Genomic DNA, 17318 nt, shown 5'->3' on the forward strand with positions numbered 1-17318 from the left:
CCTGAAAACTGTAACCTCTGCCATGAACTTGTTTCTTCCTGAAAATTAGACAGTCTGCTTCCTAGCTTCCATGTCTCTCAGGGATTCAAGTCAGCTGCTGCTTAGTCCCTGCTTTTCTCTTGGGTTCAAAGCCCTGAAGTCCTGTTTTCCTAAGTACCCTCTTGGGACTCTTTGTCTCTTGGCCTGAAGCTGAAGCGTCTTGTTCTCTTGCCTCCCCAGTCCTGGCTTGGCGATGTGGAAAAGGCCATGAGAGTAACTCTGCGGGACCTTCTCCGCAACTGCCGCCTGGCTCTCAAGAAATTTCTCAACAAGAGGGACAAATGGGTGAAGGAGTGGGCTGGCCAGGTGAGCTAGGACCAATAGAAATGGAGAGTAGCAAATACAAAGACAGAACCTCTGGGCTTCGGCCCTGGGACCTTACGTCCTGGACCTTCGACTCCTGACCTTGGCATATGGAGAGAGGTGCAGCATATTGCACTGGGAGAAGCTGGGATTTTGAAGCCTGGCTTTGTGGGTGGTCAAGGAGTACAACTACTTCACCACATCTCATGCCTCAGGTGGTAATCACTACCAGTCAGATCCAGTGGACGGCCGATGTCACCAAGTGCCTGCATACCGCCAAGGAGCGGGGAGACAAGAAAATTCTCAAGGTCATGAAGAAGAAACAGGTGGGGAACCCAACAAGGATGGGACAGCTTGGAAATGAGTTGAGTCAGACTTAGAGATGAGCTGGTAGAAAGGGTCTGAATGAGGGATAAACTTGATAGTAGATGTCCGGTGAGGAATGTTTGCAGTGGATTAGAATTAATGTATTCTTGTGCTCATGTTGGGTATTGGGAGTTAAAATGGGTGTTGGGTTGGGATGAGGTGTGATTAGGCTCTGTTTGGATTGTGCCATCTGCTCTCTTCCCTTCTGCCTCATTCCACAGGTGTCAATGCTGAATAAGTATTCAGAAGCCATCAGGGGGAACCTGACCAAGATCTTGCGTCTTAAAATTGTGGCTTTGGTGACCATAGAAATTCATGCCCGGGATGTGTTGGAGAAACTTTATAAGAGTGGCCTTATGGATATCAATTCCTTTGACTGGCTCAGCCAACTTCGGTTCTACTGGGAGAAGGTGAAGATGGACCAACACTCCACCCTCTTACCCTCAAACCATCCTGGTGCTTTAATTAAATTCATGTTCTCAAAATACAGTAATATCCTAATCTAATCCTTGGTCCTATTGCAATACCCTAATGCAGTTCTTAACCCTATCTCAAATCCCCTAAACCAGAAATGGCAAGTAATTTTTGCTGTTAATATGCTCACTCTGGATGCCACTGACCCATGAGTGGGACCCAGAAAGACTCCAGGCAGCTGCTGCCAGTGGACTGAAGTTGATGTGCACTGTGAAACCCATTTTCCATCTCAAGATAAATTATTTCCTCCTAACTCTAAAAGCAAACCCCTAATCTTCTAGCTGTAAGCTTCCTGCCTTCTCCAAGCCCTACCCGATCATTTCCTCAGCTCTAACTCTTCTTCCATGCCTTCCTCTCCCTTACCCTGCCATTTCCCCAGGATCTTGACGACTGTCTGATTCGCCAGACCAACACACAATTCCAGTACAGTTATGAGTACTTGGGCAATTCTGGCCGGCTTGTCATCACCCCCCTGACTGACAGGTTTGCTGTGTGGGATGAGCAAGGTGGTTGTGGTGGGGGTGGCAAATGCGGAGAGAACCTTCCGGGAGTCTGACTCAAGTCCTACCTGCCATTCTCAGGTGTTACATGACACTGACCACAGCACTGCATCTGCATCGGGGGGGCTCCCCCAAAGGTCCAGCAGGCACAGGAAAGACCGAGACTGTCAAGGACCTGGGCAAGGCCCTGGGTATATATGTCATCGTGGTCAACTGCTCTGAGGGCCTGGACTATAAGTCCATGGGCAGGATGTACTCAGGCCTAGCCCAGGTCAGTGTCTGCCACCCTCTCTTAGAAGCACCTTTCTAGTACCAGAAAATCAACCAAAACTAAAATCTGATTCAGTGTTTCATAGCTTACAACATAATTGCATTGGTTTAGTTGATTCTCCCAGGTGGAGAAGTCCCTTCACTTCCTCGACTTTAACTTTGCTTATTTGCAAAATCAGATTATGTTACGATTAAATAAGATAATGCTTGTCAACTGCTTCACATGTAGTAGATACTCTTTCCAAGCCTAGACCTTTCTTATGGAAAGCCCTGTCCAAAAATGACAGGAGCTCTATTCTGGTGCCCTTCCCCTCACCCTGTTTTGAAGGCCACCTCACCTAATCAAAATGTCTGGTTTCTCCCCATCTTGGGGCGCCTCTCCTGCTCCCAGTGACTCTGCCTCCCACCCTACAGACTGGAGCCTGGGGCTGCTTTGACGAGTTTAACCGCATCAACATTGAGGTGCTGTCGGTTGTGGCCCAGCAGATCCTATCTATCCTCTCTGCGTTGGCTGCCAACCTCACCCGTTTCTATTTTGAGGGCTTTGAAATAAACCTGATGTGGTCCTGTGGGATCTTCATTACCATGAATCCTGGTAAGGGTTGGGGGTTAAAAGGGACTCCCAGGGAAGAACAGGGGGCCCAGGGCAAATTTTGAAAATGTGTCCTCCCCTTTCAGCTATGCCAACCTATTTAGCCGGCAGAAATCTGGCCAAAACTGACAAAGGGTGAGAGAAGGATGTACATATAACTTTCCAGGAGAAGAAGAAGACATCTTACTGTTCTGCCCTAGTGTTGATGAAAGGGGTTAATAACCAGATATGTGCATTATGTAGCCCTAGGCCTTCTTCCATTGGGTTACCTCCCAGAGTTCTAGTCTATTAGCCATCCCTTCTGCAGAATGGGAGAATCACCCCAAACTCTGGGGCTTAGGATTTCTCATTACTGTTCCTTAGAAACAGCTCTGGGGTTAGGGTCTATCAGGAAACAAGCATAGGAAAATGTTTAGGTTCCGAAAGAATCAGAGAAACAGCTGTGATTTCTATTAGGATGGATGTGGAGTTATACACAGAATTGGAGAGATGGGAAGTGGACTGCTCTTAAGTGGGAAGCAGGGCCCCACGGGAAGTAAGGAAAGGATCGGAAATAGGAAAGAAGACCCAAGTGGAGTGAGAAGAACCAAGATTGAGATAAGAAAGGAAGCAGTCTTGGAGTTGGAATTGGGGAGAAATCTGAGACTTGAAATTAGGGATGGAACTAGGGTTGGGGAAAATGGGGTTGACTGGGGAATGAGTCTTTGGGAGGCAAGTCAAGATGAGGAAATGTATGGATTCTGAATAAATGGCACTGTTTTTCAGGCTATGCTGGTCGCACAGAACTTCCTGATAATCTTAAATCCATGTTTCGTCCAATAGCCATGGTGGTGCCTGATTCTACCCTCATTGCAGAAATCATTCTCTTTGGGGAGGGCTTTGGCAACTGCAAGGTATTCCCGTAATCTCTTTTCTTCAATTGTTTTATTCCCCTTTCCATTATTATTCCCTGGACAGAGGAACCCCCTAAAGATGTTATAATCAGCTTTATCCTACAAGAAATTTAGACTACTGTCAGTAGGCTGTGGAGAAAGAAATTCAGAGGAGGGAGGTTTCCTCTCTAATGATGTCACTGGTCAATTGTGGTATTTTCCACAAGATGTTCTCGTTAGAATTGTCCATAAAACACCTCACAGCTTCTTCAAGTCCCAGGATTTACCTTCTTGTGTCCATTACTATCCCCAGGTGAAACAGAGGGATTTGTGGGAAGATGGGTTGTTTCCTTCCCTGTTTTGGTTCTCCAGACTCTGGCCAAGAAGGTGTACACGCTTTACTCACTGGCTGTGCAGCAGCTCTCCAGACAGGACCATTATGACTTTGGCCTACGTGCCCTCACCTCCCTTCTGCGCTATGCTGGCAAGAAGCGCCGCCTCCAGCCGGATCTGACTGATGAAGAGGTGGATCAAGGACCCAGCCTTTGGACCTTAACCTACGCTGTCACTGGTCCCATGTGCCCTCACCAAAGTTTTTCTGATCCCTTCTTTCCCCAGATTCAGATTCCCACTCTTCTGCCTTGTCCCCTGTATTGCCTTAGATTTACCTGTTGTATTGCTAAAGACCAACTCTGGTGTATTCATTATTCTTGACTCCTCCCCCTAACCCCATTTGGAGAGGAAGTGCCCAGGATCCTCAAGCCTAAGCCTCTGTCTTTTCCCACCCAGGTCCTGCTGCTGTCTATGAGAGATATGAATATTGCCAAGTTGACTTCCGTTGATGTGCCACTCTTCAATGCCATTGTGCAAGATCTGTTCCCCAGCATCGAGCTGCCTGTCATTGACTATGGCAAGGTATTTGTTATTTCATGCTCCCCACCCCCCCACCCCAAACTCATATCTGATTGTAGTTCTGGAAACAGGTAACTTGGCTTCCAGGCCTGGTTCTACCTTTCACTAGCTGTGATTTTGAGCAAGACAGTTAACCTCTCTTTGGGTATTCTTATCAATAAAATGATAAATACCTATTCAAACATTCTACTCTTTGACCACAACTCCCACCCTCCCTGACTCAGCTACACAAGTATTTCTACTCAACCTTTCTTTGGCTCATTGTAATCCACCAGACCTTTCTACTTCCCCTACACCCACTAGCCCTTTCCTGCCTCTACTTCCCTCCTCATTCAGGGAGTTCTGAAAAGAGACTGATTGCTAGAAGTTATTTTATGAAATTTGAGAGCAGTGAAATAAAAGGCTTGAAGGGAGGATTTCAGGAAGTATAAGAACTTAATTCTCTGACAGTATGGGAGTCTAGGTACCTTGAATGATCCTTTCAATTGAAACCACTAAACTGCTGGTCAAAAATATAAAAACACATCTTTTAAAATGCATTGCTTAGCTGGCAAAAAAGAAAGTGAGTGCCTTTAGAGAAAGCCCACTTTCTCCCTGAAAAATGTTTGTTGAATGGAAGGCCATGGGAGTAGGGGATAAAGCCTAGGGGCAGCCCAAGTTTGGGGGTATAACAGCATCCCCCTGCGTAAACCTCAGTCTGCAAGTAAACTTGGGGAAAATGAGGCACCCCTCACTTACAAGGGTACATGTAATAAAGAAACTTGTCTTGATTGACTTTTGGTGACAGGAAGAGAGGGTAAAATCTCCTCTGAGGTTTCCTAAACGCAAACCAACCCTTATATAATTAATGGTCATAATTTACTCTACTGTATAAAAAGTAGAAAAAAAGAAAAGAAAAATCTCAAGCTTAGAATTAAATTAAATTAATTAATTAATTAATTTATTTATTTTACATGGACAGTCACCGGGAATCGAACCCAGGTCCTCTGGCATGGCAGGCAAGCACTCTGCCTGCTGAGCCACCATGGCCTGCCCTTTTTTATTTTTATTTATTTATTTATTTTACATGGGCAGGCACCGAGAATTGAACCCGGGTCCTCTAGAATTTTAATTTTAAGTAGTCCCATAGTGTTAGTGCCCTCTACCTCTTGTGACTGGCAGAAGTAAATGTAATTCTGGAGGAATGAAACTTCAACTTAAGCCTCAAAAAATTTCTACAGATAAAATTCTAAGGAAAATGAGTAGCTTATGGTTAAAAATCACAGAACACCCAAGAAAATAAGATACCATGAATGGAACCCAGAAGAACAAGACAATGAAATCAGATCCATGAAGATTTCAGATGTTGAAACTAATAATAGGCACAAATTTTTAAAATAACTATGGTTAATGTGTTTAAAAACACAAAAGAGAAGCCTTAAACTATGAGTCAGGAATAAGAGACTTCTAAACAAAGTAGATTTGTTAAAGAACCAATAGAAATTCTAGAAATGAAAAAATATTATAACTGAAATTTAAAAAAAAATAAGAGAAAGAGATTTCATTCCCTTCTGAAAACCCACTACAACTATTCTAAAGAGATTTATTTATATAAGATGCATACCTAAAAGGATGGGGAGAGTGGGAGAGACATTACAACAAAATTTTAGATACAGGAAGCAAATGAATACGTTGTGACTTAGAAAACCTGAGAAGGTGGCAAGTGGGGAATATTGTGAGGCAATCCTCAAAGGGCTAAGCATTTGTGGAATTAGATACCTCTGTAAGTAAGGAGGAAGCTTGGGCAATAAAAGTAGGCGTAGCTAAATAAGGTGGGTAGGAGGCAAACTGTCTTGAAAGCAGTTAGAGCTCTGCTGGGTAACTGGATGACTAAGCCTCCCCTACTTGGGCAGAAGACTTGGAGGGTAGCACAGAGGGTCTCTGGACTGTTGGACACCAGGTACAGTGGAGGCCAGGGGTAAACCCTATTAAAAATGGGAACCAAGTGAATTGTTCGCACACTGAATGCCAAGACCTTAGCCTTTTTCGATCTCTCAACTCCTAGAATGTTGGTAGCCAGACAGGAAATTGGAAGAGTTATCTACAAACTCCACCTACACATTCACAGCTTCCATTCAGCTTTTTAGTCCTCCACCCTTATATATGAGCAAACAGCTAAGGTTCACCAGACAAACAATAAGAATAAATTAGAGAATATTTTAAACGGAATGAACCAGAAAATGGTACAAAGAAACTTGTGGCATGACACTAAACATGCGTACACATACCTACATGCCAATACAACAAACTCTCAGACAGTGGAAGAAAGTAATATTGGTGAGGCCTGTTAGCGGTGTTTGAGAGAAGAAGTAAAGATTTTTCACCAATTTGAAATGATTTGCTTACTTGCATATGGGACTGGTCCATATTGGTCATCATGGTTTTTAAAGCATAACTTTTTTTCTGCGTGCTGTATGGCGGGGTCACATTTCATTCTTTTTCTACGTAGGTATCCTATTATTGCAGCACTGTTTGTTGAATTTTTTTGTTTGTTTGTTTTGGGAAGTGCATGGGCCGGGAATTGAACCTGGGTCTCCTGATGGTGGGCAAGAATTCTACCACTGAACTACCCTCGCACAGCCTAAGCAAGACTTTTAAATTAGAGAATGATTTGTTTACTCTCTGGCTCTCCCACCAGAGTGTAACCTTTGCAATAGGATTGTCTCTATTTTGTTCTCAGCTGGGTATCTCCACCACCCCAGTATTTGTCATATATGTAGACTTAAATACTTGTAGACTCATATAAAACCCATGTAGAGCTACAATGTATCAAGATGCCTTATATTGTGTTTTTATATCTTATTTAATAGTGCAACCTAAAACTACAACTCTACAAAGAAAGTACTATCATTACATCCAACTAACAGATGAAGAAACTGAGGCTCAGAGAAGTAACTTACTGAGTCACACAGCTAGAGGCTGGGGACCCTGACTGGCTGACTCTAGAGCCCACTCTCTCTCTTTTTTTTTGGGAGGGGGGCATGGGCAGGTACCGGGAATTGAACCCAGGTCTCCAGCATGGCAGGTGAGAATTCTGCCACTGAGCCACCGTGGCCTACCCTCAATCTTTTTTTAACTGCAACTGACTAGCTTCCTGGTGAATAAACAATTGTCAGAGTGCAGAGGGCTCTGTTTTTTTGTTTTTTTTTTAAAGACAACTTGAATATTACCTTTCCAGGCTTTGAGAAAATGTTGACAGTCCTTTGCTGGCCTCACCCTCTTTCCTTTCACTGCCTTCACTTTATCTTCCCTCAGCTACTGGAGACCATTGAGCAGGAGGTTCGAGAGATGGGCCTGCAGGCCACACCATTCACCCTCACCAAGGTTATCCAGCTGTATGAAACCAAGAACTCCCGCCACTCTACAATGATTGTGGGCTGCACGGGTAGTGGCAAGACTACCTCCTGGCGTGTTCTGCAGGCCTCTTTGTCCTACCTGTGCCGTGCTGGAGACCCCAACTTCAACATTGTTAGAGTATGGACACGGGATGATAAAGTCAGTGATGGAAGGCGGGCAGTGGTGGCTCAGTGGCAGTTCTCACCTGTTGTGCCGGAGACCCTGGTTCAATTCCTGGTGCCTAACCATGCAAAAAAAAAAACACCCAGATAAAGTCAGTGATGGAGACTTGAGTAGCAGGAAGACAGCGGAAGCCAGGGGCAAGAATGCAGAGGGGAGAGAAGGAGAATGCAGGCGAGGAGGGAAGGGTCTCGGTCCCTGGGAAGCTGGGAGAAAGGAGACTGAGAAGAGGCAGATATTTACAAGGAAGGCAGTAAGTAAGGAGAGATCTTGGGAATTTTGTCTGTCAGCACCTGAAAAACCCTTACCCATGTTATTTTTAGGAATTCCCTTTGAACCCTAAGGCATTGTCCCTAGGGGAGCTGTATGGAGAATATGACCTCAACACGAATGAATGGACCGATGGCGTGTTGTCCAGTGTCATGCGAACAGCATGTGCAGGTACCCCAAAGGCTCATGGGGTGGGGAGAGCAGATGCCTGGCTCTCCTAAGGGAGTGGAGAATCTGGGAATAAGAAGCTCAAATTTGGGAGAAGAATGCTCAGGCAATGCGGAGGTACAAGGAAGCCTACACATGCATCTCTGAGGAGCAGGGGCATGTGTGGGAGGGGTGGCGAGGTGAGAAGGCCCCTGGTTTCATTCTCATCATCCACCTTCTGCTAAGATGAGAAACCAGATGAGAAGTGGATCCTTTTTGATGGCCCTGTGGACACACTGTGGATTGAGAGCATGAACTCTGTCATGGATGACAACAAAGTGTTGACCCTCATCAATGGAGAGCGCATTGCCATGCCTGAGCAGGTAAGGGGCCTCAGTTGGCTATCCGGGGAGCTGCAGAAGCAGAAGCTGGAAGGGGTGAGCTGGGAATTATGAGGCAGAATTCTCAGAGAAGAGTGAGTTCTATAGGAGAGAGCTGTGGCAGGACCTGGATTCAGGGAAACCTGGGATTGAGGAAAAATGCTTTGCCCGTGATGGATGGTGGGAAAATTTGTATAGAAAAGTTATTTGTGTACCAGGGAGCACTGTGTAGACTGAGGCAGCCCTCCTTGGCCTCTTTTGCACTGACTTATGTGATGTGACCTTCACCCAGGCACTCAGGGCTGTGAACTCAGATTGTTTTCCTTCCACTCAAGCAATGCAAGAGAGAGAATCTTGTCATAAGGATGTCCTTGAATAAGCTTTAATTAATTTTAAAAAGCAAATCACTGTAAACCTCAGGTCTTCATTCATCACGCCACATGTTCTGCTTGATAGCATCGGAGTTCCGTGGGGCAGCAGAGTTCCATGGTGTTTTGGGGAAGGAAGGGGAGTAGGGTTGGAGGGAAAGATGAGGTTCTGATAAAACCTGCCGTTAGGTGTCTCTCCTGTTTGAAGTGGAGAACCTGTCTGTGGCCTCCCCAGCCACCGTGTCTCGCTGTGGGATGGTCTACACCGACTATGTCGACTTAGGCTGGAAGCCCTATGTTCAGTCATGGTTAGAGAAGAGGCCAAAGGTATGAGGGGAAAAGGAAGGGGATGAGGGTGGCTAAGGGACATAAGAAGGAACAAAGAACCCTTCCTACTCGACTCCAGGCTGAGGTCGAACCCCTCCAACGCATGTTTGAGAAGTTCATCAACAAGATGCTGGCCTTTAAGAAGGACAACTGCAATGAGCTGGTGACCCTTCCTGAGTACAGCGGCATCATCTCCCTTTGCAAGCTCTACTCAGCTCTCGCCACACCAGAGAATGGGGTAAGCTTCTGGGGGTGGGGGTTGGGGGGGCAGGAATGCAGGGAAAGGGTGTATTTGAGACACTTGGAACACCAGGCTCGAGTCAGGCAGAGGCTCCAAGAGGAGAACTCAACGACCGTGGAGGGTGGTAGGCACACACGTGTGTGCTCTTGTGTTCACTTGAGTGCGTGTACATGTGCACATGTGTGCATGCATGTGTGAGATTTGAGCTGGAAGGTCAGACTAAGGGTTCTAAATTGAATGCAGTACACAATGGAGTATCACCATAATTTCCTATTCGTATTTTGGGAGCTAATGATACTTCATTTGGTTCCTCATTTCATGTTCTTTCAAAAAATAAATATTAAGTTTTAGTAACAGATGGTGGTCTTGGTAACATAATATTGTGACTAATTAACATTACTGAACTGGAAGCATGAAAGTGGTTAAAATGGGAAATTTCATGCTGTGTGCATCTTATAATAAAATTAAAAAAAATTCAACAGTACATATAGAAAAAAAAGTCTTGGTATATGTAAATCTGTAAAATACAGTTTTTGCTGGAAGGAGCTCCCAATCTAATCTGATAAAGAGTTTAGGGAAATTTCAGATTAATTCACATTTAAGGCTTGAAGAAAAATTTTGCTCAATTTGGAATTATTAATGAAGGATCAAAATAGTCGATATTTTCTGTTCAGATGAAATCGCTGCCTAGAAATGGTTAATATTGTCTTTAAATACATAGCCAGATGTATTCACCTCTGGGTGAGAGATTGAGAGCATGAACTCTAAATAAATATACTATTTTTTGCTTTTAAGTTGGTACATTTTAAATTTACTTTCCAATGACACTAGTAATAATTGAATCTAGACTCTCAAAATTAGCATATTTCATATAAAGCTTTGGTCTTTTTTTTATCAGTCCCTTCCTCCACCCTGGCCTACTCTCCTCTCCACGCAGGTGACAACAGACCCTTTTTTTCCTTCAAATTTTATTGAGATATATTCGCATAGTATGTAATCCATCCAAAGTACACAATCAGTGTCTCACGATGTCATCATCTAGTTGTGCAATCATCATCACATTAAATTTTAAATCATTTTCATTGCTCCAAAAAGAAAAATAACAGATATATAAAAAGAAAACCCAAAACACCCCATACCCCTTATCCCTCCCTATTACTGGTATGGTACCCTTGTTACTCTTGATGAAATGGTATTATGATATTACTGTTAACTATAATCTGTGACTTGCAAGAGGTACTTTTTGCCCATATACAAATCTATTATTAATTCTTTGTAAAATGTTGTACATTTGTATCAGCTCATGAAAGAACTTATTTCTATTTGTAGTGTTAATCTTAAACAATGTCCACCTCAGTAACACCTGTGTTATATAACCCTATATTAAAAGTTGTACCTTTCCTTCTGGTGACATACATGACTCTAAAAACCCCTTTCAACCTACTTCACCTACAATTCAGCACTAGCACTCTTATAATCCCAATAAGGAGCTACCCTTACCTCTAACCATTTCCAAACATTGAAGTTCAACTTCGTTGAAAATTCTGTACATAATAGGCTCCCCATTCTCTAGCTTCAAACTAAATCTAGGTAACCCATATTCTATGCTTTATGACTATAAGTTTACATATTATGGTTAGTTCATATTAGTGAAAGCATATAATATCCAGACCTTTTTATTATTTTAACATGTTTATTATAAAATATAACATATATACAAAACAAAGGAAAAAACCCAATATTTTTCAAAGCGCACTTCAATAAGTAGTTACAGAACAGATCCCAGAGTTTGTCATATGTTACTATTCCACCATCTCAGATTTTTCCTTCTAGCTGCAAAATACTGGAGGCTACAGGGAATATTAATATAGTGATGCAGCAGTCATTGTTAAACCCTATTTTCTGTTATACCGCCTCCTTCTCCTCTGGTCGCTTTCCCAATCTGTAAGCATCTGTAGGCAATGCCTGTTGTGACCTTTTCATCTTGAGAAGGGGTGTCAGCACTAAAGGATAGGGGGATATACTTAGTTGATAATCTTGGAGAGGCTGATTCCTCTGGGTTTCAGGATTTATCTGAGCTAGGAACCCTCCGAGAATTATAGGTTCTGGGAAAACAAACTTAGTGCCTGAAACTTTGAGAGGCTCAGTTCAAGCCACAGGTGTTCTTAAGAGTCAGCAGGAGTGATGTTGGTTAGTTTAGCAACCCATGGCTATTAGCAGTATCAAACTGAAGCTTGCATAAGAGTAGACTCTTGACTCTATTTCTCTTAGCCACTAATGCCTTATTTTATTACACTTCTTTTCCCCCTTTTAGTCTGGAAGGCATTGTCAATCCCACAGTGCCAGGGCCAGACTCCTGCCTGGAAGTTGTGCCCCATGTTGTCAGAGAGACTTTCACCCCTGAATGTCATGTCCCACATAAGGGGGAGGATAATGATTTTCCTGGCAGAGCTTGGCTTAGAGAGAGGTCACATCTGAGCAACAAAAGAGGTTTCCCAGAAGCAACTCTTAGACCTCATTATGTGTAGTCTTAACTTCTCCACCACAGAAATAAGTTTCATAAGGGCAAGCCTCAAAATCAAGGGCTTGGCCTATTTTCTTGGGAGTCCTAATAGTTGAGAGGGTACCTAGGGTTTCCCAGATGGGAAAGCTTAGTATATATATATATTTTTTTTTCTTGCCCCTTTGGTCTCTCAAGGAACTCTACCATTACTTTTATTTTTCAAACTTTTTAAAAATTTTAAAAAATTTATTAAAAACTATTAACAACAAACAAAAACATTAACATATAATTCCATTCTACATATATGATCAGTAATTCTTAATATCATCACATAGTTGCATATTCATCATTTCTTAGAACATTTGCATTGATTTAGAAAAAGAAATTAAAAAACAACAGAAAAAGAAATAAAACGATAACAGAAAAAAAAAGATTATACATACCATACCCCTTACCCCTCGCTTTCATTTATCACTAGCATTTCAAACTAAATTTATTTTGACATTTATTCCCCCTATTATTTATTTTTATTTCATATGTTCTACTCATTCTACCATTACTTTTTAATTATCAGCCCACCATTGTCTGAAATGTATTTTGGTATTACTTTAAGCTATACAGAATTACAAAGCCTCATTCCTGTTCTGGACTCCAGGAGTTTGGGTTGTTTAAATTAGCTATCCAGAGAGGTTGATTTAGACTATGTGTCACTGAAAATTTAAGTTCTAGGTATAATAAATCTCTGTCATTGGTCTCATATAGTAGGTGAAGGTCCAAATCCTTTTTAAATACACATTTGCATACAAGCCCGTACATGTCCACAGAAAATATGGTGTTTAAAAATGCATCATACTAAAACAAAAAGGGCAGGCAATGGTGACTCAGTGGCAGAGTTCTCGCCTGCCATGGTATCATACTCACTGGGTGCACAGGTGGTTCAGTGGTAGAATGCTCATCTTCCATGCAGGAGACCTGGGTTCAATTCTTGGACCATGCACCTCTCCCCCTGCCCTGCCCCACCAACAACAAAAAAAGCATCATGTTCTATACCACAGTTGCAATGTACTTTTTTTTACTTTTCTTTTTTTTGCACTGCACTTTTTTAATCAACATGTTTTTGTGTTCGATATTGCTACCTGTAGATTAATTTCATTGTGTTTTAACTGCTATATCCCTAGTCTCAGTAGAATGTTTTAATTTTCCAATCTTCTACTGGTGGACATTTAGGTCATCTCCAATATTTTTATAATTACAAACAAGTCAACCATGAACATTCTTGGACCTTACTCCTTGATCACACGTGGGTGCTCCTCCAGGGTGGAAATGGTATGGCTGGGTCACTGCTGTGTCTTGATAGTTTAACAGAGCTGAAACTCAGTGCAACTGCTGAGCTGCAAGAAGTTTCAAGTTTACCCCATTTTTTTTTTTTTTTTTTGGTTTGGCTTTATCTACAACTATGTGGTTTTCCAAATAGAACCAAAAAGGGAGGAAAACTTTAAGCCTTTTTGTAATCTCCCTACATCTCTTATAACTTCGTGGTATTTCCCCCTCTCTTCCTCCATCCCAGGTGAATCCAGCTGATGGTGAAAACTATGTTACCATGGTGGAGATGACATTTGTATTCAGCATGATCTGGTCGGTGTGTGCCTCTGTAGATGAGGAGGGCCGCAAGAAGATTGATGGCTATCTCCGAGAGATCGAGGGTTCCTTTCCCAATAAGGTCAGAAGCTCAGCTGTTCTATTTTTCCAGAACCCATGGGAATACCTGATCCTCAGTCTCTCTTGCGTTTTTGCCTGTCTACCCAGTTCTCTTTCTTCTAGCCAGTGGTCTTGAGCCCTTTATGTGGGCTGGGGGAGCTAAAGGAAAACTTTGGTAACTGACAAACATGCTTTTCCTTAGGACACGGTGTATGAGTATTTTGTGGACCCCAAGATGCGGTGTTGGACATCATTCGAGGATAAGCTCCCTAAGAGTTGGCGCTACCCTCCAAAGTGAGAGCAGGGTATGGGGAGGGCTCGGGGCTGTAGTTGGTGGAAGACACAACAAGAGAGATGGGGCCTCTAAGAAAAAGTGAGCTGCAGAAAGGAGAGGTGGGCCCGAGAGTGAAGTTGACTCTTGAGTGCTGGAAGTGAAATCTAGAAGAAATAGGAGAGGGTCCTTAAGAAGAAGGCCCCCAGGCCCTGTAGGGGGCAAGGCTCATGACTATAGAGTGGCCATGCCAGTGAAGATAAGCACTGGGAGAGAGGAGGAAGTGGGAGCCTGCAAGGGCCACTGACTCTGGAGACATGGTTCCTTTTCTTCCCTAGCGCTGCCTTCTATAAGATTATGGTGCCCACCGTGGACACCGTGCGCTACAACCACTTGGTGGGTGCCTTGGTGTCCAGCCAGAACCCCATCCTGCTAGTGGGTCCTGTGGGAACCGGAAAGACTTCCATTGCCCAGAGTGTGCTGCAGTCCCTGCCCTCCAGCCAGTGGTCAGTGCTCATTGTCAACATGTCTGCTCAGGTATGTGGCCACCAGCTCCCAGCCCCTTCCCAGCTGGCTGCTGGCCCCTGGGACCCAGGTATCTGATTCACACTGCACTCTCCCCCACCTTTCCCCCTTGGAGGATTCAGGCGCTCCTTCTGTGCCTCTTTTGCCAGACCACGTCCAACAATGTGCAGAGCATCATTGAGAGCAGGGTGGAGAAGCGAACCAAGGGTGTCTATGTGCCATTTGGGGGCAAAAGTTTGATCACCTTCATGGATGACCTGAATATGCCAGCCAAGGACATGTTTGGGTCGCAGCCACCCCTGGAGCTGATTCGCCTCTGGATCGACTATGGCTTCTGGTATGATCGTTCAAAACAGACCATCAAGTACATTCGAGTAAGTATCCCAAGAATTTGCTCCTCAGGCCTCTGTTCTCTCCCAGGACAGGCTCAGTTCCCATTCCACTGGCACCCCAAGATATAATCCTATCATCCTAGTTTTCCTCCCCACACAGGAGCATGCTGCCTCCTTCTCAGGCCCCAGACAGTCTGCTCCTAAGTTACTAATTCTTATTATTAAAACTCTCCTCCCTGACCAAAGGATCCAGTCCTCCAATTTCCATCCTTTTCGAGGTCTCTCATAACACACTTACACACCAATCCTGATTCTACCTCCAAAATTGTCTATCTAGGAACCCAGGATCCCGTAGCTCCATGTCTCCATGCTTTCTCTCTGCCCCACCCCACCCCCACCCATTGTCAGTGTGCCCCCCTCCGTGGGACCAGTTCTCTGCTCCCCACCTGGGACCAGGGATCTCCCTACTGGCTCTCCTTCCACAGGATACTGAGCATCTTCTTAATTTCTCTTTCCTTAATCGGCTGGCAGCAGCTAGTCCATCCTGATTTCTCTGATGCCCTGTAATTAACACTCAGAGTAAAAAATGCACCTAGTACTATAGTTATACATTTCTGAGAAAGAACACACACACACAGAACAAAAGAAAAGAGAAAGTCTAGAATTCATAATCAAAATTTTTTTTTTACTTAACAGTATTTTCTAATTTGGGTTACACGGATTACAATGATGAAATAGGACAAATAACTTCCTTTAATAATTAAAGAAACAAAAAATAAAAATAGAAACACATACACACATTCCCTGACTCCCTTTTTTTCCCCCCTAACTCCTTTTTCCCTTCATCTTTCCCTCCTTGTTTCTTCCTACTCACTCTGTACCTGTCCCTTTTTCCATTTGTCTCTCCATTTACTGTCTTCCTCCTGGATCCTTTTATCTCCTACCTCTTTCTGTGCCTTGTCTCCACCTTGTCTTGCTCTCTAGGACATGTTCCTGATGGCTGCCATGGGCCCCCCTGGAGGTGGACGAACCATCATCTCCCCAAGATTACAGAGTCGCTTCAACATCATCAACATGACCTTCCCTACAGTAAGGGAGGAATGCGGATGGGGCAAGAGTCTTTCGGGAGGGGTAAGAAAGGGGTGGGACTGTAGAAGGTAGAGTGGAAAGCCAAAGCATCCCAGAGAATGAGGGGTCAGATGAAGGCAGTGGGGAGATGCTGAGAGACCCCTGAGTAGAGTTGCATTCAGGGAGTTAGAATGTACAGAGGTGAGACTGGTCTCTGTAGAGACTTTGCTGTCTCCTGAGGTAGGAGAGCTGCAGGACATAAGTATAGTTTGCTAGCTCTGGAATGTGAAGTCTTGTAGTTCCAATGCACAGAGAATTCAGGAGGCCCAATCCTCGACTGTAGGATGTATCAATGCTGAGAGCTGAAAGCCGGGCCAAGAATTAGGGTGAGGCAAGGGAGGCATTCATCTCTGGTAAGAATTTAAGGATGCACCAAAACAGTGGTAATCAAGATCATTAACATTTTGTTGTTGTTTTATCTGTGTTTTCTTTTTTTTAATGCAGTTTTATTGAGATATATTCACACACCATGCAAACCATTTGAAGTATGCAATCAATGGCTCACAGCATCATCACATAATTGTGCATTCATCACCATGATCAACTTTAGAACATTTTCATATTCCAGAAAAAGAAAGAAAAAATGAAAACCCAAAACATCCCACCCCCCAATCACTGACCCATGGTTTTGGTGTGGTTCATGTGTCACTGTTGATGAAAGAATATTAAGATATTACTGTTAACTATAGTCCATAATTTGCAATAGGTACATTTTTCCCATATACCCCTCTATTGTTAACTTCTTGATATATTTGTTCTAGTTCATGAAAGAACTATTTCATATTTGTTCAAGATCAATTATACTTTTTAAGAAAATTTTTTTAATTTTATTTTTTTAAATACCAAGAAAACACCTAACAAGTGCAAACGTTCCTATTTTGATCATTCCGTTGTACATATATAATCAGTAATTCACAATATCATCACATAGTTGCATATTCATCATCATGCTCATTTCTTGGAACATTTGCATCTATTCAGAAAAGGAAATAAAATGAAAACAGAAAAAAAATTTATACATACCATACCCCTTACCCCTCCCTTTCATCGATCACTAGCATTTCAAACTAAACTTATTTTAACATTTGTTCCCTCTATTATTTATTTTTATTCCATATGTTCTACTTGTCTGCAAGATCAATTATACTTAATGACATATTTTGGAAAATTAAAATGAATGCCACGAATACCAACATTTTAAATAAATTCAAGATCAGCACATTGCTGTGTCTAGCCACCTTGGAG

General features: G+C 43.1%; 1 protein-coding gene across 3 annotated transcripts in view; it reads left to right on the forward strand.

Annotated features, from left to right (window-relative positions):
• The window catches only part of DNAH2 (dynein axonemal heavy chain 2), a 108202-nt gene that overhangs the window by 48432 nt on the left and 42452 nt on the right, over window positions 1–17318 (forward strand). For all 3 annotated transcript variants that reach the window (XM_077165869.1, XM_077165870.1, XM_077165871.1), the window contains exons 33-51: window positions 220–345; window positions 558–668; window positions 930–1118; window positions 1562–1665; window positions 1764–1953; window positions 2367–2547; window positions 3310–3437; window positions 3789–3941; window positions 4206–4331; window positions 7623–7841; window positions 8207–8324; window positions 8547–8683; window positions 9238–9375; window positions 9455–9613; window positions 13687–13839; window positions 14020–14111; window positions 14427–14625; window positions 14763–14987; window positions 15930–16034. In XM_077165869.1, the coding sequence (XP_077021984.1) occupies window positions 220–345; window positions 558–668; window positions 930–1118; window positions 1562–1665; window positions 1764–1953; window positions 2367–2547; window positions 3310–3437; window positions 3789–3941; window positions 4206–4331; window positions 7623–7841; window positions 8207–8324; window positions 8547–8683; window positions 9238–9375; window positions 9455–9613; window positions 13687–13839; window positions 14020–14111; window positions 14427–14625; window positions 14763–14987; window positions 15930–16034 (2853 nt within the window). The remainder of the gene's footprint in view (window positions 1–219; window positions 346–557; window positions 669–929; window positions 1119–1561; window positions 1666–1763; window positions 1954–2366; window positions 2548–3309; window positions 3438–3788; window positions 3942–4205; window positions 4332–7622; window positions 7842–8206; window positions 8325–8546; window positions 8684–9237; window positions 9376–9454; window positions 9614–13686; window positions 13840–14019; window positions 14112–14426; window positions 14626–14762; window positions 14988–15929; window positions 16035–17318) is intronic.

The sequence above is a fragment of the Tamandua tetradactyla genome, chromosome 6 (genome assembly GCF_023851605.1).
Source record: "Tamandua tetradactyla isolate mTamTet1 chromosome 6, mTamTet1.pri, whole genome shotgun sequence".
Lineage (NCBI taxonomy): Eukaryota > Metazoa > Chordata > Mammalia > Pilosa > Myrmecophagidae > Tamandua > Tamandua tetradactyla.